General features: G+C 31.5%; 1 protein-coding gene across 2 annotated transcripts; it reads left to right on the top strand.

The window, feature by feature from the left end:
- Positions 1-1,491: 1,491 nt before the first annotated feature.
- LOC118192281 (uncharacterized) lies at positions 1,492-24,375 on the top strand. 2 transcript variants are annotated; one of them, XM_035363207.2, is made up of 3 exons: positions 1,492-1,634; positions 17,600-18,238; positions 22,435-24,375. In XM_035363207.2, the coding sequence occupies exons 1-3, from the start codon at positions 1,623-1,625 to the stop codon at positions 22,693-22,695; spliced, it is 912 nt and encodes a 303-aa protein (XP_035219098.1). In that variant the 5' UTR covers positions 1,492-1,622; the 3' UTR covers positions 22,696-24,375. The 2 variants fall into 2 exon arrangements, with proteins under 2 accessions (XP_035219098.1, XP_035219097.1); XM_035363206.2 differs by lacking the exon at positions 1,492-1,634 and adding an exon at positions 1,641-1,923.
- Positions 24,376-26,896: the final 2,521 nt, after the last annotated feature.

Here is a 26,896-nt window from a genome sequence, read left to right as displayed (position 1 = left end):
ATTATTGTTCCAAAAAACGTAACTTATATCAATGCTAAATTTGGAAATCTGAATTTTCCCCATGAAAGAAATAGTGTGGCTGTTTTTTACAGTTTGAACGTTGGCTTCAAATATTAGGCATAAAATAAAATGGGATGATTTGAACATTTTTAGGAATTCGAATCCTAAAAAGCTCTGGAATCTCTCAGACGTTTCATACAGTAATAATAAAAAAGAAGTAAATTATTTAAGATCAAAAATGTTTAATCAAAGCAAATTTTTTAATTCTGTGCTAAATGAAAAAAATAACTTTAAAATACAATTTCTAGAATTTACTAGATCCTGAAGCATCTATATATATATATTCCCTGTATCGTATTTATGTATTTATTAACATTATTCCGACAAAACGACAGGGCCGAGGGCAACTAGATTTTGAGCGCACACAGTCTTTTATCCGAAAACATGCTGCCCTTGGTTTTCCCCATGTGTAACGTGTATACGAGCCAGTTTCTCTTAGAAAGTCCTCCACGAAGGCATCCCTCACCTTAGGCAGATAGCCCTAGTGTGCTTTGCCATAATTAAAATACATCAAATACACCGAAAACATGCTCTTCGAAGTCCGACTTTGGAATTTTGAACGAACAAACAATTGATTAACAAATTATGCGATTAAAATAAACAAACGGAATTTCTAATAATATTTTTGACCTTTTTAATCCAATCGATTTAAATAAAAATGCATTTCTTTCATGTTATATCTAATCAAAATCATTAACTATTTTAGGTAATCCAAATAACTGGGCTCATTAAAATAATTCATACCTATTTTTTTCTTTTCCAAGTGGTCAATATTTGTCACGAGGAAGAAATCAAATTTAGCAAAGGAAAACACATAATTTAAAACTCATGAACGTTGAGCTTCATCTTCTAAAAATGTTTCATTATAATTCTTTCGAGTAACAGGGTTATCATAGATAAACACTAAACGTGGGAGGCTTCATTTTTTCCATGAAATTAAGAGAATGTTGCCACGAAATCACAGCTGCCACAAAATATTACCAAGAATCCAACCCAGTGAAATTGCACAGACGCAACTCTGTTTGTTTCGCTTCTGCCGAACGCCTGTCAAACTAATATTTTTAAAGTTTTCAGTTAAAACGTTTAACAATTGGGATTCGAAGATTCGAATGAGAGAGAAAGCGCGAATATTCGTGTTTCGAAATTTCGAATGTTTTTCAAGCTTTGTAGGATTCAAGGTTTCTATATCCCATTCCTAAAAAAAAATATTATATCATAAAGCATTCTAATCACCCGGTGCATTATATCCTCTGTGGGTCGATTATTAGTCACGAATTCTCTTCCTACGTCAGATTGCGCCAAAACTTTCAAAAAACGGCGAATCCAATTTCCTCCATCATCCCTCTGAACAGACACAAAAGAAATCTTGCAAAATCACCTACCTCATTAAATTTACAGAAAATGTTCGCAAAGGGAAAAACTACTGTAAGTCTTCGGGAGTTCTTTAATGACGCTCGTGTTTTAGAGAGAAAGCGGCCTATTTAGTCAAAATGTAGGCCAAGCGGGGTTATAAAAGTTCTCGGCGTTTATCATAACATTCCGTCTCCTCCCAAATCATAGACATGCTTGCAAAGGTGAGTTGGAGTCGTTTTCTGGTCTTTCGGTGATAAATGAATCAATCACCGAATTACACCTACAGCGCGTTGTGGATAAATGAATCACCCGAAGATTTCTCTTTTAGCATCCGAGTGTATTTTATTTTATATTTGGGACTTACGGATGGGCCAACCACGTGGAATTTGTGCTTATTTTAATAGAAGAATTAGCACTTAGGATAATTGTCATCTGTGCAATATTAGAAGTTAACTGTGTGATCGGCTTTTCCAGATTAGTGAAATGTTTTACGTAGTATCAGAAAAAGTGGTAAATATAACAAAAAATAATAAATTTCATTTTAGAATCTTACTTTAAGAGTTTAAAGTATCCTATTGATCTTGAATAATAAATTTAATTTAATGCGCTCACTTAAAGTTATATTAGAAATAATGATTGGTGTCTAATATTGGTTAATTTATACAATATTAGTTAATAATTATATTTCTTTTTTAACTTATTTATTATGTAATGTTCCATGAATTTTTATATTACGATGCATAGCATTACTTTCAAAAATTTATAAATTTCTATTGACTACAAAAAGTAAATTTCTTCCTTACCTGTAATTTAATAAATTTTAGAAATAAACTATAATAATCCCTAACAGTATAATAATATAATATAATAAACCATAATAATCTCTGTGTGATATATGTAATATCTCAAATTTATTTTTATCTCCTGTGATATTTAATAGATTTTTGTTAAATTGTATCTTAAAGCATTAGTTTCAAAATTTAAATTCTGTAGGTTTTACATAGCAAATGCTATTAATGTTAATTTAACAAATATTAGTTAATCATCTACTTAGCATTTCTTCTTGTGTAACATTTAATATGGTTCATTAAATTGCATAAAAAAGTGTGATATAAATAATTTAAAGTTATCACAGAAAATTCTTTTTGGAATTTAAAGAAAAATATTTGTTTTTCTTTCATTTTTTAACATTTAAAAAACTTTAAAGATCGTATAATATATGTTATCAACATGTAATCTGAATTTAAAAATTGCAGAAAAAAAACAACTTTTATTTGGCTTAGATTTTCAATAAGACTGTGTCTATTATAACAAACCTACGTCACGTCACCCTCGAAATTGGTAGAGTTTCTTCAAACCCTACCCCAAATTATTGTCGCATTTTTGTCTATTTTAAATTTTATATGCGTGCTTCTCTTTTAATTAAAAAAGGTGAAGTCTTGATATTAATTTGAATTTCTCCAACATTCATTATATATGCATTATGCTAACAAATCTGTTGTTAGATTTTCGCGATGTAGTTCAAAATTAACACAAAAAAGAAAATTAAATGCCTGTAATTAATATTTGCATGAAAATGCATTTTAAGTAGAAGAAAGAAAAGTTTTGATTCGCAATGCACTTTTTAACGCGTTGTTGCCAGATGTATGATTTTACTTTTCCTCAGCAAAAGTAAAGAATAAAAGATGTTTAAGATTATTACATACAAACATACGCATTTTTATTTATGCGTAGCAGAAAAATTCAATAAATAAGAGAAAGAGACAAGTTGTGTCACTCGGAAAAATTTCTCTGAAAAGTTAAGAATGCTTTCATAATTTCTTTCAGTTTGAATTGAATAAAATTATTGTGTTGTAGAGACATTAGATAATTTCGAAGCAGGAGTGATGAAAATGAGCAATGCCCTCGCCGGGACTCAAATACGCGTCGAGCGTTTTGACCACTACACCACGAAGGTATGCTAAGAAGGCGGGAGAAATACCTTATATATTCCCCCTTTGAAAGGGCGACTGGTGTCTTAGGGGATCCAATCGCCAAATCCTGGTGGTAAAGAATCATCATTCACCACCTTTTAGTTCGAGCGCTACTGTACAGACATTAGGTTATTATTTGGAAAAAGGAGACACGAAAAATGAACAACGCCTTCGCCGGATCTGGAACCACGGGCCTCTCGAATACGCGCCGAGCGTGCTGACCACTACACTCTACGAAGACATGCTAAGAAAGTGAGAGAAATACCTTACAGTGTGATTAATTAAACATGTCAAAACGTCAAATAAACGTTAGTCTGAAAATTTAATACATATATTTGACTAAATATATTAATACAATATATTTGACTTAAAGTGTAACCTACAAAAATATCTTGCAGCTACCAAATATTCCATTTCAGACAGAAAATAATTTAAGTTTGAATTTTTTGTTTACTTTATGATATTATTTACGATTGCTTATGTATACTTTGAAAAATGCTTAGTAAGCGAAATTTACCATTTTCGGAAAAGCTATTGCTAATTTTAGAATAGAAATGTTAAAGTGTCTTCATTAAAAGGGGAATTAAGGGGCTATTGCTAATTTAAGCATAATTCGGAGTTAAATATTTTTATCTTTTATATATATATGTAATAGATTCTGTAGTAGAACGCATGTGGTTGTATCCACAATGAATAGCGAGAATTTTGATGCCGTAGAGTGCTGAAACGCCTATTTACAAGGAAAATTTGGCAGTCAAGGTATATTTAATTTAACTTTTATTTCAGTAAACATGTTGTTGCCACAATCAAGTTGGCACATTAATTGTGCCTGTTTGAAAAAGTTTACATTTTTGATAGCTTTGTGGCAAGAAAGCAGCAGCAGACAGACATCAGTCCAGCTAAGCCAGAGCGGCAAATGTGTTGCGTTCAAAATGAAATCTTAATTTAGACTGAGTTAGTTTTGGTTCTCGATGCATTTTAATTGGATGGTTAATATTGCTGTAAAATTACTAATGGCTGTTTTGGTTTAATTTACATCGTCAGAATTATGTAAGAGTCATATGACATAGACTTTTCTCAAAATGACGCAGTGCAAATAGAGGTTACTATTTTTAGAATACAAAAGGGAATTAATTTTCTCTAATTTAATCTTTTACATAATCTTTATTTTTCTTACATATATATATATATATATATGTGTGTGTGTGTGTGTGTGTGTGTGTATGTATATATATATATGTAGTTTTATGGGTTCTACAAGATGTTTGCAGTTTTAGAAGTTCTCCAGCTCAAAAACGTTTCAAGACCATTGGTAATAAATAGTAAACGTTTAAACGTGAATAGCAGTTACGAAATAAAAATGTACTCCCAAAAGGTACAGATATGACATTTCAAGAGCTTCCAACTTATGAATGAATAAATTAAAATAAAGCAACTGTTTTGTGTAACTTGTATATTTTTATACAATTTGTTAAATGCCTGTTACAGATAAATGTAATTGGCAAATATTAAACTTCTTCATGGAAAATTATTACTTGCTAGAATAATAGCTGTATTTTGAAAAAGCCTTCAACCCCATTTTTTTTTCAAAAAATTTTGCTTTACATTCTGCACCTCCCAAAACAAAAATTAATGGCTAGTTTTACATTTCAAAATTCTTGATCTAAAATCTAATTATTAGTTATCGAAAGTTTAACTTCGGGGACTTATTTTTCCAACTTTTTCTAAGAGCACCTGAAAGTTACTAAAATCCTGTCTGAGTAAGATAAACGATCATGCCGTGTTAGATGTTTCCCATCAACACTGAAAAAATACCATTTATCTTTGCAGTTGCACCTCAGCTTTTCATTCAGCGACTTGTTGGTTATTTGCAAATAGAATGTAGGGCTTTATGTGAAAGAAAGTTTATTTCATAAATATTTATGACACTGGCATCAAATAAAATATTTCGTAAAGTCATACATTACGTAATTCAAACTACAGGTTTAACTTTTAATTCTATCTACATACTGTCGTCTACATTAAAACTAAAACCTGCAATAACTAAAATAATAATAAAATTATGTAGCACTATTTAGAGAGCAACGTATTTTTCATTTTAATTAAAAATAAACTAATAGCTGTTTCTGACTAACGAAAAAAAGTTTAAGATTAATTTTCATTAATCAAAAAAACATTTGCATCAAAACAAGAAGCGAAATGCATGTATTATTTTTCCGCTAGTTTGCATTTTGATAAAACTGACGATTTACAATTCAGGATCATTTCGATTTCCATTTTATTTACATATCATACATATTACATGAACAAGAGTTGCAATATTTTTTCCAATTTAATGTTTCTGTTTTAATAAAAACTCTGGCCCAAATTAATTTTGCATTTAATTTTAAAAATCTGGCCCAAATTAATTTTGCGCTAACCGTTTAATAGCCATTTAAATAGTTGTTCAGTTATAATTTGAGCTTCTCGCAATTCGTGTCAAATCTGCTACCAGCGAGAATCTCGTAGTGAATTTTGATCGAAAACAGTATTCTTATAAATTAAGGAACATTTTAGGATAACTTTTAGCAGTTCGTTTTGGAATCTTCAGATGAGAAGCGTAGCTAGGAATGATGATGATGATGATATAGTTATGGATGTGAGAAGCTACCAATTAACTTTTCAGTCATAACGAGAGTGGTGATAAATGGGGTAGACATGCAGTTTGCTTCGTACTTAAAGAAAATTTTAGAAAAACGCAAATAACTGGATAATCACAGCATAGCTTTATTTCTTGGCGATTAATATAATAAGACATATTTTCTTAATTTATACAACACTATATGTGCTATAAGCACCCCGCAGTTTTATACATGGAAATCATGTTTTTAATAATAGATGAAAGCTGCCAAACAGAAAACAGATGCTAGTTAGGCGATGGAAAGGAGAAAAGCCACTGCGTATTAATATCCTGGATATTTATAAGCTCGGATCAATCTGTTTCAATTTTAAATGGTGATTAAATAAGAGCTCATAGCATTGCGGATCATTACAGATGAAAGAATTATGTAAGTGACGCAGTACAAATTCTTTGAAGGGAGGTCGTAGACAAATAAAATCAGGAATCAAAAGGGTTATTGCCAATTAAGTTTGCAATTTATTAGTAATTCTTTTTCATATTTTATGGCTTTTATATATATATAGATAGATAGATAATGGAAAATAAATTAAGACAAAACACGCTTAAAATTCATCCCATATTCAATTTGGAATAAACTTTATGCCAAATTTGTCAAAACTAAAAACGAAATAAAAAATTTACATATTTCACTGTATCTTCATGAGACGGTTGATAGAATGAAAGCGTAAATAAATCAGCCGGTTTCTAAACCAATAAATACACAGATTTAAGTTTAACACTTGAAATTATAAAAGAAAAAAATAAAAGTAGTCTATTTCTTTATTAGTCTAACCCCCTACAGACCAAAGTAAACAGTGTGAAAAAATTGTAAAATTATAGCATCAAAAACATAAACAGATTTGAAAAAATATTATTTTCAGCAGACCGAGTCCAAAACACAAAGCATATGAATATAAGCAAATATAAGCAATACATGAAAAAAATTAAAATATGCGTAAATTTGAAACCAGGCCAGGTTAAAAACTTCTTCAAAAAAATATATATACATATAACATCAAAATCGTAAACGAGCCAAAAAGCTTTAAAATCTAATAATAAATTTTAATTTATGTGGACCGAGTCCAAAAAAAACATGTAAAACAGAAGCAACCCAACATAGTATAAAAAATAATAAATAAAATTTTTTTCTAAAAAAATTAAATATGTATATATAAATAAAAATGTAATAATGCACACACACATACTCTCTCTCTCTATATATATATATACACGCGCGCACACACACACACACACACATATATATATATACGCATATATATATATATATATATATATACACTTCTATACTAAATACCTTATTAGCATAGATAAATTATGAACTGAAAATTCATTTCAATAAAATAATTGAGCTTTATTTAATGTTTTAAGTCATTCAAGACTATTTTGATAATAAACAAAATTTATTGACAGCCAAACCACAGAAACTATCTTAATGGATATAACATCATTAATAAACATTTATGCATAAATGTACTTTAAAAGTAATAATAAATTCAAAATTTTACTATTTTCCTTTTTTATCTGTAATCAACAGAATAAATATATTTGTAATATATCAAAAAATTTCTTTTAATTTCTTTACAATCACTTACAGCGTCATTAATAACGATGTTTAAGTTGTGAGACTACCAGTGTACATATGCTGCATTTGGTTGAACAGTTTTTAATCTTTTGCTGCAGGCCATTATATATTGTTATATACCATTAGAAATGCGTTGTGGACAAGAATATGGACCGCTCTTAACATAAGCGTGGTCCATATTCTTGTCCACAACGCATTTTAATTGAAATTCCTTTTTCGTTGAAGAAATTGAGAATGAGAGTTCTTTCAATCCTTCTGAAGAACGGTCTTTTATAACATGAAATCCGGGAAATGTTTCTTTGATTTTAAAATGTACAGTATCTCTTGCAATATGAAGATGTCTTAAAATCGCACTCATGCATATGATACGTCTTCGATATATCTAGAGTAGCGTTTATTAACAAAGAATAAAAGGAAGGTAGTATCTATCGGATTCACCAATTCTAAATTATGATCAGCACATTAAATGAATTCGCTACACATGGATTTATTATTGCTTTCCGAATTTTCAAAAATCAATAAGATCTGGGCGTTTAAAACGCTTACGGACTTAGGCATTGCATAATCTTGCCTATCTATAACTATTCCACTGTAGAGTGTGAGTCATCGTACAAATTGCTGGAATCATCTGACGATGGATAATTCTCTTAGTTCTAATGCCTGGTAGATAATTAATTTTTACAAATTATAGAATAACTACATATAAGAGCTTTTATGGCCTTATCTCCTTTACAAATAGAATGAAAGTTTTCGGAAGAATAGATTATTTAGAACATAAAATCCCGCAAATTATAAAATTTATGGTTCTTTAATTATAAAATTTATGGTTTCTGAATTATCATCTCTTACCATATGAACATGCCTTCAAGCCGCGCACGTTTATTATATCTTGAGTATTTCTAATAATAAAAAATAAAGGAAGATGTGTTTATCTGGTTCACCAAAATGTATTCTAAAGTATGACAGAACGTTGAATTAATTCACAGCACATGAATTTATTATTAATTTCAGAATAATCAAAATTCAAATCGTTTTGGACCTTTAAAACGCTTAAGGCCTTAGTCATTGCTTAATTGTCATTGAACCAAACTGCGAGTCATCGAACCAAACTGCTGAAATCATTTTGTGAAAAACCACTTGTTTATCTTCTACGTGACAACTAGTAATTCGTGTAATTGTAGTAAATTAGTGTAGGAACTACTCAGGAGAAAGGTTAAAAGTACCGTTTATTAAACTCTTTAAAATTCACACTGCGTCGACTTGACGCTAACACACTACGCCTCACTTGGGAGGTAACTCAAATCACAAGAACTAAAAGAAAAAATCGAAGATATTCAGATGTAGTAGGAATCACGTTACAGGGCTCAGAAAACCCCTGTTACTTAAAACCGCGTCAAAACTAGAGGCAGCAAAGTAAATGTTGTTATGCCACGTAAACCAGCAATAACTGTGGAAGTAGAACTCACGCAACAGAGGTGACGGCAATAGCCTAACTCTCCGTAACTTTCCTTCTAAAACTCGGTATTTAAACTTTTTCTCCTCGAGGTAGAATTTGCATTCCTTCACGCGCGCTACCAAATCTAAATATTTTGGCATTGAGAATTAGGAGAATGAAGGCTTATAGGAAAACTTAAAATTAAACTTAACTTGTTAGTTAAAAAATGAATATAAATCCCTACAATCTACCTGTGGATAATTGTCTTAGTTTCAATGCCTGGTTGATAATTCCTATAAATTAAAATGCAGGTTCATATAAGACCTTTAAGAACCTTATCTCCTGTACAAATAGAATGAGTTTTTCAAAGCTCACATTTCATCGTGAATGAAATTGAGATGTTTTATCTTTACGTCTTTAGAAACTATTGTGTTATTTAAGTTAATAACGTCAATACTAGCATGTGAAATATTTTATGCGAAGAACAAAAATGCTTTTTAAGGTATTGACTTTGATTTTTAAATGTTCAAACCATGGCGATGTGGTAATTACAGCATCTTTTAATTTCATGCCAGTGTATACCAAACTCATGAGCGGGCGAGCGGTAAAGTAGATGAACACTGGTAGTTCTGACTTGGGTTCGGGTTTAGACAAATGGACTTGCTGCATGGGTGTTTTCATGGTTTTCTCCGTGCGTAACGTGTATACGAGCCAGCTTCCCCAAGAAAGGCATCCCTCCCCTTAACCAGATAGCCCTAGTGCACTTTGTCATAATAAGCTAAACCAGTAACAGACTCATGGGCTTTGTCAGGACAGCATGATATAAGTACGTTGCTCCGTTACGATTTGAAATATCATTCATATATAGTTAAACTCAAGTCAAGGACTCAAACATTGAGCCCTATGGAATATCCGATTTTATGCTTTCTGAGGTAGACAGTCAGTCCTGGACCTGAAACTTCTGTGGACATTTCTGCCTTTGTTCCTCTGGATTTGCAAGTGCATAATACAGAAGTTTAATGATAACCCTTCATTTATCAAATAATCAAGAAAATTTATTTCCTTCATTTTTAACAATTAATAAACTATTAACTATTAAAAATAAATATATGCTTCTTAATTGTTATATCAAGCATGTGTTTAAAAATTCTAAAAATAAATGTCTTCTCATAAGGACTTAAGGCAAACAATTTTTGCGCTAAAAATTAACGTAATCGAATACAAAATTCGTAGGAATGTCCGTCGGTTTGAAAGTTAAGATGCTAAAAAGAAGAAAACAGCAGCCAAACTGCTTAGTTAGGAGAATATTTACCTGCTGATACAGAAATAATGGTTATGAAAACCTTATATTAGACAGAAAGGGAATAAGTTGTTATAACTAGATTTAATGAGTTTATTAATTGATAAATTACACATATTTTACTTCATATATTTTATAGTTCAAGCTAAGAGGAAACAACATTTCATTATTTTCGAAAGATTTACTTTCGTTTACTAGGGAGAAAGGGGATAATGATGCTTTTTGCAATAATTTACAGATATTTCCTTGTGAACGAAAATAAACTTGTTTAATAGTAGCAATTAAATAAAACTGCATTTTTCTGATAATCTTTCTAACTAATTATTATTAGCTTAACTAATAATTATAATTTTTTTAATTATTTAATCGCATTAAACTAGTTCTAACATATATTTAAATAATATCAAAAGTAAAAGTTTAATAGTTCTGTACATCAGATGTAATAATTTTTTATTAATCTTTTAAGATCTGGTCTTCTTAAGTAGCATACAATTAAATAAGAACTCTAAAAGACGAACTGGTGGGTTTTCACTCTGTCTTATGAATATCACAAAGACAGGAATAGAGGGTAAAGTACTCACTAGTAATTCAAATAAAACGTAACATACGGCACCAATTCATGCTTACAGAAGCCAACAGCTTTTACTCTAAATCAAAGATAATGGATGAACTAAAGCTAATGAAGTTAAAGTATAGCCAAACGGCTTCACAGTATAACTGGCGTGCAAGCTGGATGTGACCAAAGTCAGCACAAACAAGCCTAATAGCAAGAATAACCAAATATTTTCTTTAAATACTTTTTTTCCACTACCTAATTTGAATATCGCACGTGGAAATTGACATTCTGGCATGGAAAAGGAAACGAGGCTTATAGGAAAGAAAATTAACACAAAATAACGGGCTAGGAACTTAAATGATACTTTATAATCCACTTTCGATGTCTTATTTCAGTAACTTTCAATTATTCATCGGTATACAGAAGCTAATAGACTTCAAAAAGATAAGCAAGAATATGAGAAATTTAAAAAGATAAAAAAGAACATGAGAAGAAGTCAACTATCTACGAACTGCTGTAGATGCTAATTAATTAAATTATTCATTAATGAACTTCATTTTCTTTAATTTAAACATTTCTGTTGATGTCATAAATATTGATTTATTTCTTATTTTTCCAAGTAAATTAATATTTACTTAACTAAATAGTATACAACTTTTTGCAAGGTGTTGTTTTGGTAATTCAAGATAACTGACGTTACTTTTAAAAAAACAAATTCCTTTACATAAATATTTAACTAAGTTTTAAAGTTATTTATTCATAATATTTGAAGTATTAAGAAAATAACAATATGTTTTTAAACATTTTCAGACATATAATTTTACACCTAGTATTGTAATATTAAAATGTTTCAGAAAGCCCTTCTTTCATATTTGGGTAGAAGGATCGCACTGGTATAAGTTAATATAACATGGGACCACAAATGCAACCTTTTAATTTTTTTACATTAAAATTTTTTTCGTTAGTTTACGCGTTTAGATTTTTCGGAATTTTTCGTTTAGATTTTTTCATTGACATTATTATGATTGTTACCAATATTTCCTTTTTTTTTCGTGAACAAGACAGACTGACTGACAATTTATCAGTGATCGTAATTTTGATAAGAGAGCTCTACCTAACTTCTTGGATTGTAATTAATGAGAATTTTGTCTTTAATTTCCTTTTCAGGTTTAAGTAGATCATTTGCATGCATCCCTTGGGAAACTAATTACAAAAGCTATATATCTTAGAAACAGAAAACAAAAACAAAAAGAAACCTGCGCGTGTTTTCTTTATAATTGCTTATAATTCTAGTCTACTTAAGCTAGAGCAGAACCCGTGAGGTATAATTATAGCGATGCTGTTAGCAATACTTGTTCCTTTAAACATGTATTTCCATTATTCAACTTTCCTTTCTTGCTTCCGATATGATGCTCAGATTAAGAAAAATTACTGTATGAATATTCTGTGTGGAATTCCACACAAAAGATTTCAATTATTTCATTATGTTTCCTGCAAAACTCATAACATGGTATATTTCCCAATCTGAGGCGTAATCATTTAATTAAATCAAAGTGCTATATGCAAAGTAACAATTTGTAACTAATTGTATTTTAATGACTAAATGTACCTCATGCACAAAAAAAATGGAACAGTTCAATCCCTCCTGTTATACTGGACCGATTGATGAAATTTAACTTGCGTTATTCATGTCTCGGAAGTGCGACTTAGGATATATATTAGACCTTTTATATAACACTGATGTAACTTAAGTATTTAGACTCAAAATTTGACTTTTTCTGAAATGACATACCTATTTTCTTTCCATATTTCGTTTCTACCATTCAAGTTATGCCAAAGTGCCAAGTTTTGTAAAAATCGCGCAAGTACATTTTAAACAATCAACTTTCAAAATTTTAGCTCTTCAAGGTTAATTGAATTTGGTATTTATTCAATAATATCTTTGTTTTTTTATTAAACTTACTTGATTCCTTCTTTCCCAATTCGAAATTTAGGTTCAGCCCAAATAAAATGGGCACATATTTTCTGATTTATTTTTAGCAATTTTTATAAATTTTTCGAAACAATTTTTGAACTGTTAATGAAATTTCTCCATCAACTTAACTTAAATGTATTTCTAGGCATACCTGCAAAAAATTAGATTTTTTTACTGAAACTTTCCCAAGATTTTTGTGAATTCATATATAGGAGCATTATGAAATTCAGCGAAGTGCTAAGTACGATAATAATGCCAAATGTGCATTACGCCGTTTGTTAAAGTTATTTGAAGGAATGAACTATGCACCTTTTACTCAATTCATGCACAATGAATAAAAGGAAAGAAAAATAGGTTACTACAAACTAAGAGTTCCACAAATGAATTATTCTTGAAGCAAGTTGAAAAAAGTGCGCCAAGATAAATTTTTAAATTTCTTCCCTCATTTTACAAAATTTAAAATTTAGGCATAATTTGAGTAGTCAAATCAAAATATGGGAAAAAATCGGTATGTTATTTCAGAAAAGTCCGATTTTGTGTCAAAATACCTGCGTTAGAACAATTGCTATATATAAATCTCATATATATCGCAAGTCGCGCTTTCGAGAAGTAAAAAACGCAATTTGAATTTTGTCAATCGGTCCAGTAGAACGAGAGATATAGAATTGTCTTTTTTTTAAGCCCAAATGGCCAATTTAACCAGAAGCACTATTAATGTCGTTTTGGCATTTTGCGTGGATTCACTATAAACTGCGAATATTTTTTTTAAATTGTTGCCACCAAATATTAGAGCCCTGCATTATATTTAAAGAAATTAAATAATGAAGAATCTGCATAAATGTATGTATGTTTCTCGCACTGTGATAAAACAATCGTACCTAGAGTCATTAAATTTTGAATAACGTACGTCTCCACCCGAATATGGGTATCTGAAAGGCCATATTTGGAATTTGTTTTATTATCTGTTTCATATTTTGTAAAGCATTTATGAGTTTTTGATTAAGAAACTCAATGATTTCAAAGCGAGAAACGGCAACACTGTACGTGAGAAAACGGTACGAAAAAAGGTACATATTTATCTCCAGCGCGCGAGACTCTATATCGGAAATTCTAAAGACACGTTTTTTTTTTAATATGTGATATTGCTGTTTAAATGAATTTTATGGTTTATATGCGAAGCACATGATATTTAATAAATAAAGATAAGACACAAAACGTTAAAGAAACGCCCCTTTGGCCGTAATATAAAATCTGAAAACTTTAAGCTTTTTATTTTATTTTATTTTATTTATTTATTTATTTTTTAGAGATGCAGAATTTACTTAAAGCATTTCAAAATTCCTTTTAAAATTTTTATGTAACTTCTTAGCAAATACTGAACAGCAGTTCCTTTTAAAATTCATTTTAATTTGGGGTACAAATCTTGACTTTAACCATCATTTATGTAATCATTATTGAGTACAGAATTAGTAACGGTTGTGGGTATTCTACTAATTTACAAAATATATGTTTTACTAGCTTTTAAGAACAAGCGTACTGCTTTGTTGTAGACTTACATTTTTGAAACGTGTTTTTTCCGTAGTTATTAAATTTCTGTAACTTGAAGTTTCACTTTTCAGAATTTAAGACTCCCTTCTACCTTTTCAGTAATTTAATCTTAATTAATGTGATTTAGCTGTATATTTTTAAACTAAGATTTTATATTTCGTGTTAGGGAAAGTGAACACGCCCAGCTTGGGAATATAATCCTCATCTTCCGTATTATGATCACTTTCTATTGTCTATACTTCTCGTTGTACTCTTCCTATTCTGATTCACTCTAAATTTTCAGCACAGTTGATTCTTCGAGTTAAAAGAAGTCAACAATAATATAGAAACGGATTTCACGAATGTTTTAGAATGTGTGATTGCTTCCTGCTGGCATATTTAGAAAACTATATTGTTTCTCAACGCCATTTTGTTTTTCGCGGAAGAAGTCTGCATAATCAGACACGTGTGAAGCCAATATAAAAAATTAGTGCTAAATTATTATCACACCTGAATCATAGATTTAACGAAATGTTTCTGTAAACATTTAAAGGCGATATTAAAATCTGAAAAAGATGCTTTTGGTTTTGAATACTTTCGTGCGGACAAAATGACATTTGACCGAAATAAACTAATTATAACGACGCCTGACAGACAAAGATTTTTGATTCTTCTTTAAAACATTTACGCGTTTCAACCAGTACAACAAATAGTTTGCCGAAGGTGGGTAGGTGTTCACTAAGACAATCGACGTTCGTCAAGATGTTACTTGACTTTTCCTGATGCATGACATTAAAAGGTGTTGGCAAGAAGACTGACTACATGGATCATTCCTACCATTTACCGTTGGTACCTCAAGGATCCTTTTGGTGGTGTGCCCACCAGCAGCCGAGCGGTAAAGACGCTGAACACTGGTAGTTCGGTCCGAGGTTCGAATCTCGCGAACAGGCTAGCTGCATGGGCGTTTTCGTGGTTTTCCCCATGTGTAACGTGTATACGAGCCAGTTCCCTTTAGAAAGTCCTCCACGAAGGCATCCCTCCCTTTAGGCAGACAACCCTCGTGTACTTTGCCATAATTAAATAATCCAATCCAATCCAATCCTCTTGGTGGTGCAATTATCTTTGGCTTAGAAAGGAAGATTCAAATATCTCTATCTAGGTTCACTAGTTGATATCTGAAAATGTCTTCTACTTAACTGCGGTTGTAAAATGTCAACAAATTTTAAAAAATTCAAGATACATCAGGCTTCCTCCCCAGCATGTTCGCAAATGTCTAGAATAAACCAAGCTTAGTTTTTTATTTTCTTTCTTTTGGTACTGTTTGCTTATATGGAGTTTTGCACATATTTAATCTTAATTAGTGAGATATTACCTGTATATTTGGATTTCTTCTAGCTTTCTTCTTTCGGAAATTATCAATAGGAAGATATCTTCCAAAAATTCTTAGAAACAGCCGAAATTTCGTTCCGACAATCTTGCTGATTTTCTTCTTCATATGTTGCAAGTTCTCGTCAGTTCCTTGCAGATTTCGTTTTCAGGACATTAATAACTTCTCAGCATACTTTGCTATGCAACAGATGTTGTTAAATTAAATTTACTATAGTCTGCACATCTGAATGCGTACCGTGTACTATATTGCCAAGATGTTACCTTGTTGCTTCTATTTCCCCAAATGCACTTTATTCTGAGATAAGGTTTTAATAGCCATTTAACGATATAATCTGGCATCAAGTTAACTGCAACTTGTGCTCTATCGTACGTTATTTCCAGGCGCTACCAGTCTGTTACTTTTTGTGACAAAAGGCCATATTTCTGCACATCTTTCTAATTTTTACCATTGTTGTCCAATCGAACATCGATTAGCTACAAATAGATGACATTTTTTTATAACTGAGCTTATAATGACATTGATGCAGTTCATTTTTACTAGTTGTTAGTGTTCTAAAAATAAGTAGAAAAGTCAATTAACGCTTGATGACTGGGACCTAGGTACAGAAAAAAACGAAAACAATAAATTATATAATTAAACTTTTTTTCGCAATATTAGTTCGAAAATTTAAAGAACTAATTTTCTCCATCTGATATATTATTCCCTGCCAGATAAATGGATTCATTAATGTCGTTATTTTTAACATCTTTCCAGATTACAGTTATACCCAGAATCATTAATGACATTGAAAATAACATTTTTGTTAAAAGCCTATCTCATTTTTATAGCAGGTGAAATTAATTTCTATGTGTTCATAAGACATTCAAACCCATTTTGCTATTCGGTCACTGTGTTTTATCAGGGTTTCCCGCCTGTAGATGTTTTACTTATGAGCATTTGCCTTAGTTAATGAAAGGTTTAATTATTGAGCAACTAGTTGGTGGTTAATTCGATTAAATGGCTCGACATACAAAACCCATAACACCTTATATCACAATTTTTAGACGAGGTTTTTGCAGAATTACTGCAAGGGGGTGAAAATAGACATCTCATGCTGAGGCTTCAACACGTTGGGGCGCCATGTCGGCGTCTAATTACTTCAACGCTATTGACTGATGGATTGGCCAAAATAATACCATGAGGGATTGGATAAAAATCGCTTTCATTGAGGGACGTTTCAAAAACTATGAGATATCATGAGGGATAGTATTAGATTGACCTAAATGGTTAGGTTAGGTTATTTAATTACGGCAAAGCCTCGAGGGCTATCTCGCCTAAGAGGAGGAATGCCTTCGTGGAGGACTTTCTAAGGGAAACTGGCTCGTATACACGTTACACATGAGGAAAACCACGAAAACACTCATGCAGCCAGCCCGTTCGTGGGATTCGAACCTCGGACCGAACTACCAGTTTTCAGCGACTTTACCGCTCGGCCGCTGGTGGGCAATGACCTAAATGGATCTACTGCTTAGCCACTACGATCATTGTTTTATCATTGCTGGATTTCATGTCTGGTGTTTTCAAAAATCTATGACAAGCAATATGCGCACATTTTGAAGTTTATATTAAAACTGATAGTCGCTGTTAAAGCATTTCTTCTAAAATGAGTTCAGTTTTTTTAATTCATTTTTTTGGTGTGATTTGCTACTCTTTAAAATTTGCTACGTGAATATAGAAATCCTCTAGATATAATCCTGCTTCTTTTTTTTTTTTTTTTTTTCTTTTGCAGATATTACTTTTGTTTGTGCTAGCCACTGCGGTGGTATGCAATCCTGTCCCTCCAGAAGATGATGACGATATTCCCGTTTACACAGAGAAAGTTGTACCTGCAAAGCCTACACAACCGGGAAGAACGCGTCCAGTTACTAGAATACCAAAGTTTGGTACCAAGAAACTCATTCCAGGATCCGCGATAACAGGGGAGAAGTTGTCATCGAATAATAAGCTTCCGTACGTAATCCCCAAGCAAGCAACTTCAGCTCCAAAAGCTCTTCTAAAGACCACTGAAGCTATTCGAAGCAGTAATAGACCTGTTAGACGAACACCCAAGTATCTCAGCAATTCACTTGCCAACGGAGAGAGCCCAGCTCCGAAGCGAGCCTTAACAGGAGGCCATAACGCTCCTCGTCCCGTTTATGCTCCAGCTCCAGAACTTGGTGTGCAATACGCATCGGAAATTTCACCTTCATCATATGGCTTAGCCCATGATTATCAACCAAGGAAGTTAGTTCCAAAAAGTAACCCAGATTATGGCTCTGCATTAGGAAATGCGCCAGAAATTAGATATGCTGCAGCGCCAGAAAAATTTATTCCATCAGCTCCAGCTAGCAAAGAAATCCATGACAACGCATATAACTCTAACTCGTATGTAAGTATTATTTTTGTATTTTAAAAATCACTGAAAATTAAAATATTTATAAAGTTTTAATTACAAAAAATTAGATTATTTTAAAATACTTCTAATGTTTTTTAATTGTAGTGATTATGATGTATATTCATTAACTGTCTCAAAACAAGAAACAGGAAAAATTAGCGATGACCTCGCCGGGGTTCTAACTGCGGGGCTCACATTTCTAGCGAGACGTGCTTCTAGTTACTTCACGAAAGCACATACTAAGGAAAGAGAAAATTCCTTACGATGCTAAAATGCTTTAAATTTTGCAATTATAATGTTTTCCTATGAATAGAATTAAATTACGATAGCCTAAATTAAGATAGTCATTTTTAAAAAAAATCTATCGATAAATTCAGTTCATATTTTATTATATCTTCAAATTATTGTAAAAATTAACTGGAATGAAGCATAACAAGCTTTAATTATTTACATTTTTACTTATCCCTAACTTTATCACTTCCGTTGATTATTGTCTTTCCGTAGCTTATTTTCGCTAAATGGAAGAATTCAACTGTTAGCAGTTTTTAAAAAGTAATTTGAGTTTTAGAATAGAAGAGATTCGAGGTTCAGACTTGGTGCATGAAGGTGCAGTTGCCCCTCGCTCTCTATTTTTTGACTTCGCTGATTTTTTTGCGTTTTCGTCTATGTGTTTATATGTTTGATTAGATAACCTGGCTCAGTAAAAGTAGGCAGCCAGTGTAACTCTGATTCAAAATCCGGTTACGACACGCGCAGTGCTGATAACAACCACGTGTTTCTGAGACTCCTTTGCCAATGTTTTATTTTTCTACTTTTTTCCCCTTTCTAGTAATTTCGTTCTTTTGATGAGGAGGGACCTTTAGCTGCCCTCTAAATCGATTGAATGTTTAATATATGTACGCTAAATACAAGGTTGTTAATGCTATTCTGAATTTGCGTTTTGTTTATAAAAAGTAATTATCATTTAACAAAAGTTTTTAGATTAGATTGAAAGGCATAATAAAATTCACTGAACTTCACTTTCTGGATTTCCTAAACATACTTAGTTCTATCGTTAAACTAATGGGAAAGTGAAGCAAATCAACAATAGGTTTAAAAAAATTCCTTTCTTTTTCTGTTTAAAGCATTCTGATAGAACTTTATACTAACTTCTAACAGAAGCATGCTATAGCTACCTACCAAAGAGAAGCAATACCTTCATGGAGAACTTTCAAAGGTAAAACTGGTTCATATTTAAATTACACTTTGAGGAAAACTATAAAAATCTCCATGCAGCTAGTCCATTCAACGGGATTTGAGCCCGAGTTGGACTACTGGTGTTCAGTGATTCTTGGCCGCAGGTTGGCTAAAACATTGAAAACAAAAAGGAAGTTCATAGTTATTGCATATGAAGTGACGAGCCCAACATCCCTAAAAATACATATCCTTCCTTTACGTTTCAGCCAGTGCTTGTAGAAATGTATTCTTAATTATAAAAATGCTTTAAGGAATAAACTCGCTTTATGGAGAGTTGCTACAGCTCTCTTTGTCTCTCTAAAATAAAAATACTTACCCGATTTAAACTCAGTCTACTAAATTGTATTCTGGTAATTCTATACTAAAGGAATAGAACACATAGGAAAGACTTAAAATAAAAATGATGTGTTAATTAAAATAAATTTTTCAGATTTAATTAAATCTATAGCTAATTAATTGTATATTAAGTGAAGCAAACAAGAAGGCAACAGTTGCCAGTCACTGATAATGATATCTCTAGTAATGATAACTACTATAATAAAAATAATTCTAGTAAGCATTTAAATTCAATTTAATAAATCACAACCAGCATTGCTATGGAATTAATTTTCTTTTCTTGGTAATATCATTCTCATATTCTAAACCAAGTTTTTTAATTATTATGTTCCCGTTGCTTCTTTTTTTTTTAATTCAAAAACAGATTCTGTAACCGCTGATAAAATATTAATTCAATCATGTTCTTTAACACTTTTAATCATTTTCTAAAATTAAAAAATGACAGTTGTCATACATATCTTCAGAATACATTATTAAGCATAGTAAAAAGTGAATTAGACTTTCAAGGAGATAATGAAGCACGTAGGCTTTTTAATCTCACTGCAAAACGACGAAACCAAACTTTTAAACAATTGCTCATCAAAAATGTTCTCATCGTTAACTTGTAAAAGAAGCAGTTTTTGACTAGCGTGTCACGTGACGACAGCTATGGCACGAAACTAGCTATAAGAATGGCTAGACTAATAAGAAGAAATTGACTTGCGTGACAAAAGTGGGCTACGTAGTTAGTTGGCACTCAAAATAATTGCTGCACAAGAAAGCATTTCGACATATTTCCTTCTGAATGGTTCTTTTTTCATGATTTTATTTATCGATAGAAAATTTTTCGCAATTATTTTGTTCGTTATCTGCCATTATTCATCTAATTCGATGGAAATAGTGCAACGTAATGCTCATAGCATTATGTGAAGTAAACAGAAAAATGTATACAAAATGGGTAGGAGAAAAAGGGTCACATAAAGTTTGTTTCTATTCTGATAATTGATTGGATAAGAACTCCTTCTAGCATAATTTAAGTTTAATCTCTCAGATTATCAGATTTTTATTACTAACCAATTTTAGCACAATTTCCTAAATTTCGAATATAAAAGCTGTTAAGAAAGCACGCAGTAGATCATGTAAATTTATTTTAATTAATTCTAGCTTATCTCGCATTTTTAGCCTAAAACGACTATTAGTCTGAAAACACGATTTTGCTTTTTTTTTTTTTTTTTTTTTTTTTTTATTTATTTGAGTCTATTGCCATTAGGAAAAAATGTAAAACATTATTCTTTCATAATTTAATTTTTTCTGCTATTAATTAACAAATTAAACTATTTAAAAAAACATTGCATTTCTTTAAAATATTAATTTTTTACTTTTCAAGCGGATTGCTTTAAATAAAAATGCATTTAATTCATGATATATCTAATTAAAAACATATACATGTTAGTCTAAATGCGTATTCGTCTAATATACCATAAACTGTTTCGTTATTCCTCCAGAGACCCCTCTATAGATATTCGCTGTTGATAAACCATACTAAACTTTAAAAGAGCCCTTTTGAGTAATCGTTAAAATCTAATCCCTTTCAGATTTTTTTTAAATAAAACATTTCATGGTATCTTATCGGTTTACCAAACTACTTTTTTAATTTGCTGAGTTGTTTCTCTGGCCTCTAATTTCGAAAATTCTAGTTCCTTTACTGTTTAATTCTTTCTTAGTATGATTTGTTTACAATTAGCAGATTATATCTTAATGGTTTTCTTAAAAAACTATTGATCTTAGTTTTTAATGGCATTCTTGAATGACATTGCGATATCATATTAAAATTTTTAATGGCTTTGCAAAGTTATTTTACATTACTTTATAAAATTATTTCTTTAATATTCATTGTTATTTATTTCATGAATTCTTTTAGATATAATTCAGAAACATGGATACATTAAAAATTTTCGGATGATCCTAGAAAAAGGTCAAAGAATTTTCAACTTTTTATTATATTATTATCTTTATTATGTTGCTTGATAAAGCTTGTTGTGATGCTTAATTTTCATTTGTATTCTTTTAGTTAGTTAGAAACCATTATTTAATTAACTATTATCTCACCGTTAGTATCTTAATGAAATTTGATTAAAAATCAGCAATTTAAAAACAGTCTGCTGCCATGAATTCGTCAAAGTTGTAAGATATTTATGTTTCCAATTTAATCCCAGCGATTTAAAAGAAATGTGTTGCCACTCGAAGGAGGATAATAAATTTCCCTTTCAAGTTTAACCACCAAACTCAACGATTTCAAAGAAATTTTTTCTACTGTCCGCAAGAAAATATTTTTCATCTTCCAATCGCCACTGTGTTAATAACTGCAGCTTCTACGGCGACTGCAATAACCACTGGGGAAAGGGGGTACTACATTGTCTTCGACTGCATATGCAAGCCGTGTCTTCGAGATTGTCATTAAAGTCAATTTACCTTGAACATAAGACAAATCCAATACATAAGCTAGAATATGCTTCTAAGAAAGGAATTCGAAAGTGTTTCGGTTAATCAATAAATATGAGTACTTTCTCTTCAGTTCTAAAACACTGTGAAGAATCCATTCTTTTGAACAATAATTGCATTCATAATTTCTTTTTCAGGACGACAAGCCGCAACCGTACATCTTTGGGTATGAGCTGAAGGACGAAAATGGAGCCACCCAGAGCCGCAAAGAACAAGGCGATGATTACGGCAACAAACGTGGGTCGTACGGCTATACGGATGGTTATGGGATTTACCGTCAAGTGGATTACATTGCCGATGCTCATGGTTTCCGTGCAATAGTTAAGACAAACGAACCAGGGACAGAAAACCAAGATCCAGCAGACGTCAAGATGCTATCAGAAGCTGGCAAATATTGAAACCCTCTCTTGAAAGAAGTGAGTGAGAAAAGGTTATGTCATCGACATTTGTAAGAATCGCAGATTTTTCGAAAACTGAATTCCGTTCTTCAGAGTGGGATTTAAATATTGAGAGCGAAGAAGTTAAACTGCTTTTAATAACAATAATGGAAAATTTATTAGCCTTGTGAAATAGGTAATATGATAGTGTATACCTCGTTAACGTTTTCTTATTATTATAGAACCTGTGCATAACAGTAGTATTCGAAAATGCTTTAGTATGAAAATAATATAGGTGCCAAAGCCGGCACAACCGGCGCGGTCGCCCGGAGCGGCAGTATTTAGGGCCGTCAATATTTTTGGATTTAAGGATTTTTAGACTAGATTTATAGAATTTAGGGAAGAACCGGGCAGCAGGATTTAGGACCCGCAGAGATTGCACCGGGCCGCAAAATGGTCTGCCCAGACATTCTAAATTCTAAATGCCAGATAAAATTCTATTTTACAGCATTTTCGGCATTTATTTAATTATTAAAATTTAAAATTTAATAAAATTTATTTTCTGTTTCTCTTATATCGAAATAATAAAACTTTAAAAGTAATGAGAATATTCATATTGAGTTATATTAGAACCACACAAACGTAAATGGTTTTTAGATAAGAACTTTAGTAATTATTCTCCTCGTGCTAAAAATCCAGAGCTATCATTTTAACGACAATTCTGCTGCAAAAGCAAACCCACGATGGTACTTGCAACTTTTATACGCATATACAGCATAACTAGGCAACCTGTAATGGAAAGAGAATTACCCGCTGTTGGAAATGAAAAGTCAACAGTTTGAATCGGTAAAGAGCTCTCGATCCACACTCTGGAACCTGAATTCAATTCTTGACTTCCTGTGTACATTTAACCCTATTTCACTTACTTTCAATTTATATTGGACGTTTTAGATCTGTTGTTCTTTGTCTGACGTTTGACAAACCATACATTTTGCATTGGGGTCACATTTCACTGGATTTGCAAAACAAATATACCTTTTTATTGTTCATGGATGTTGAGAATTGTTTTTATTTCATGCAATACGTAATTTTACTTGTTATTTTACCTTATAAAGAAACCGTGTTCTTTACCTTATCTTCAAAACTCGTTTGTGGAAAATGAAAAATTTTGAGGGAAAAAATCCTAAATTAAGATAAATAACCTATTGACATTTTAGATTTGTACAGTTATGCAAAGATATGTAACTTACTCCTTACTTATGTTCTTGATTTTCCCATTTCGGCTTAATATTGCTGTAAAAAACATGCAAAAGTTTCATCAAAATTTGAAATAAAATGATGCAAATATTGCTTAATTTGAGAAGTACATATAAACATAGTTTATGTTATTTGAAGCAAATTATGCGATATTTGAAACAAATTCTACGTTATTTGAAACATAGTTTTATGTGGTAAATTAGTTTCAGTAATATTTTATTTATATATTCCCTGTAAATACATTAGATCTTTCCTACATCTGTTTGCTTTTTGTCTTCTTGAATCATTGTAAACGACATTTCTGAGTCTTTTATTGTCAAAATTAGAAATTAGTTTATGTCTTTTATCTTACAAAAGAAATATGCCTTCTTATAATTGTTATTTATTTTATTTATTTCTTATTTATAGTTTGTGAATTTCGCAAATAAATTATTATGTATCTGTGTTGCGTTCTTTGTTTCCATATTTCGCCTGGGATGTCGGTAATAACTGTTAAAGAAAACACTTCATTTTCTTTTAGATATATGTATCCAATTATGTTTAAAAGGGCATCGATTATTGAGGCAAACGTTCATTTGGAGCATATAAGTTAGTATTTGTAATATGCAAGCACAGATCATGGAAAATGTTCTTAATTTTTAATTTTCTGAATCAAATTTCTTACTCTTAATTTCTTAATTAACTTTATTACTCTTTTTGTATCCGTAATGGTTTTCCTTTAACATTTTCATCAAGTGTTGTGATGTTGTAGCGTGATTCAAATAGCATTTGAACAATTATTTTACGTTTTATTTATTGCTAAACTTAATTTGAATGCTATCCTGTTTTCCGTTTGATTAATGTAATTACAGACATTCGAGATCAAGCGTAAGGAAGTGCAAATTAATTAATTGCAATTCATGCCTCGAGGAGTGAAAGCCTTCATACTGTCTATGAAAACTAGCGTTGGGCTATTTGAAAGAGAGGCAATATATGTCAGAAACCTCAAAGTTTCCTCTTTGCAACTGATAGCTCTCTTCATAGTGATTGGCTAACATTCTATTGAGTGTCTTGTTTGAAAGGCTTTGATTATGGTAATTGTAATATTCCAAAGAGCATTGCCTAAGTTTTCAACACTTTTGTTAAGAAGAAATCGAATTTTTAGGCCACCTTAAACATATTTAATTATTACATTGTGGTTTAGTTATAACTTACTAAGTGTGACAAAAATTCGTTCTTTCGTTAAAAGTTTCTTTGAATTTTTAGTTTATGTTTATGTGCAACTTGACTGTCTTCAGAGAAATAAGTCACCAAAAGTAAAAAAGCAACTCCATTAGGTAGACATACTTCAAGAATAGTATTAAGCAGAAAAGAATTTCTTAACACGACTGTACTTCTGTCTATTTTATAAACAACGGATGTATTAATTATTTAATCTATTAAAACTGAAGGACAAGTCTACTACTTTCAACAATTTTTGAAGTTTAATATGGTAATTTAAATCAATCATATGAATTCCGAATGCAGAAATTCACGAGGAAATACAAGTAAATCCGATATTATAAAAATATGTAGAATCGGTACTTACTGTCTAGGAATATGATGTTCGTAAACTTACTTCCGATGTGGCTGTCTAGGTGCTAATAAACTAGTCCAATTTACAAATAACTTGAATATTTAATGAAACATGAATAGTTGCTACTAACAACTACAAAGTAACTAACTACTACAAAGTAAAACTACAAAGTAATTACATACGTAGAAGGAAATAGGTGAGATTATTTACAAATGAAGAGAAGGAATCATCTTTAATATGCAAACATCTTTTAATCGCGTCATCGTCTTAATGGCGGAATCGTCTGCCTCCTATCATCGGAAAAGTAAAAGATTTATTTTCACAGCTTGTCGCGTCATCTGATTATAATGAACGATGCCATCCCACAAATGCTCGTCCATCCTGATGGAATGCGGCCTCGCATTCTCGTAGCACCACCATCTCATCTAGGAATCTGAAAAATAAAATTTTAAAAAACAAAAAAAGAGATTTTTAGTTACTATTAAGGGAAAATTCGTCTTAAATGGTTTATTTCAGCCATCTTCCGTTATCATCTTAACATCCTCAGAAATAACGGCGTTAGCTCTTCTTAAATGCTCTTTCAGTGTTCGTTCATCTTGAACAGTCTATCTGAATACATGTGTTTTACAAACACGTCTTCCTTTGATGCTGTCTGGAATAATTCATCTTTGTATTTACGTCTTCTTAAACATCGTGTGAATACGTCTTCTGAATGCATCTTCTTAGACACCGTCTGGATACGTCTTCTGAATGCGTCTTCTTAGATACCGTCTGGATACGTCTTCTGAATGCGTCTTCTTAGATACCGTCTGGATACGTCTTCTGAATGCGTCTTATATATCTTTAAGATCCGTCATTCGAATGCGTCTTCTCAAAATCATCTTCTTTAAGTCGTCTTCCTTCATACATTTCATCCACAGACATCATCTTCAGTCTTCTTAAATTAGTTCATGTCTTTAAAACAATAGTCCATTAGTCAAATCGGGAGAAATTTGTCAAGTCGGGAAAAGTCTATATCGGGAATCATCAAAATCCTTATTTCATTATCAGAGATTTTCGATTTTCTTCCTGGATCTTTTGAATCTGCATTTCCGCTTCTTTTTTCTCACCTTCTTTAATTTCGTTTGTTCCGTTTTTGCTTTCTGTATCAGCATCGTCGTCATCAGGTTTTCTGACTGATTTCTGTTTTTCAACCTTTTCCTTTTCTTCAGTGGTCTCTGTAGTTTCTTCGTCTCCAGTGGTTTATTTTGCTTCTCTATTGCAAGGTATTTCACTGAAACTGTTCTAGTAGAATTCACATTTGATTCATCATCTTTAGCAACTGACTCTTCTTCGGAAAAATGATTCTCTTCAGAATCTCCTTCTGCAGTGTCGTTTCTCCTCGTTGGCTTCGAAGCTAACTGTATTGTG

Source organism: Stegodyphus dumicola, chromosome 1, assembly GCF_044657685.1.
Source record: "Stegodyphus dumicola isolate Sdum_Otavi_A_Nest chromosome 1, ASM4465768v1".
In the NCBI taxonomy this organism is placed as follows: Eukaryota; Metazoa; Arthropoda; class Arachnida; order Araneae; family Eresidae; genus Stegodyphus; species Stegodyphus dumicola.
The sequence above is the reverse complement of the archived record's forward strand: the minus strand, read 5'-3'. Positions and strand labels throughout refer to the sequence as shown.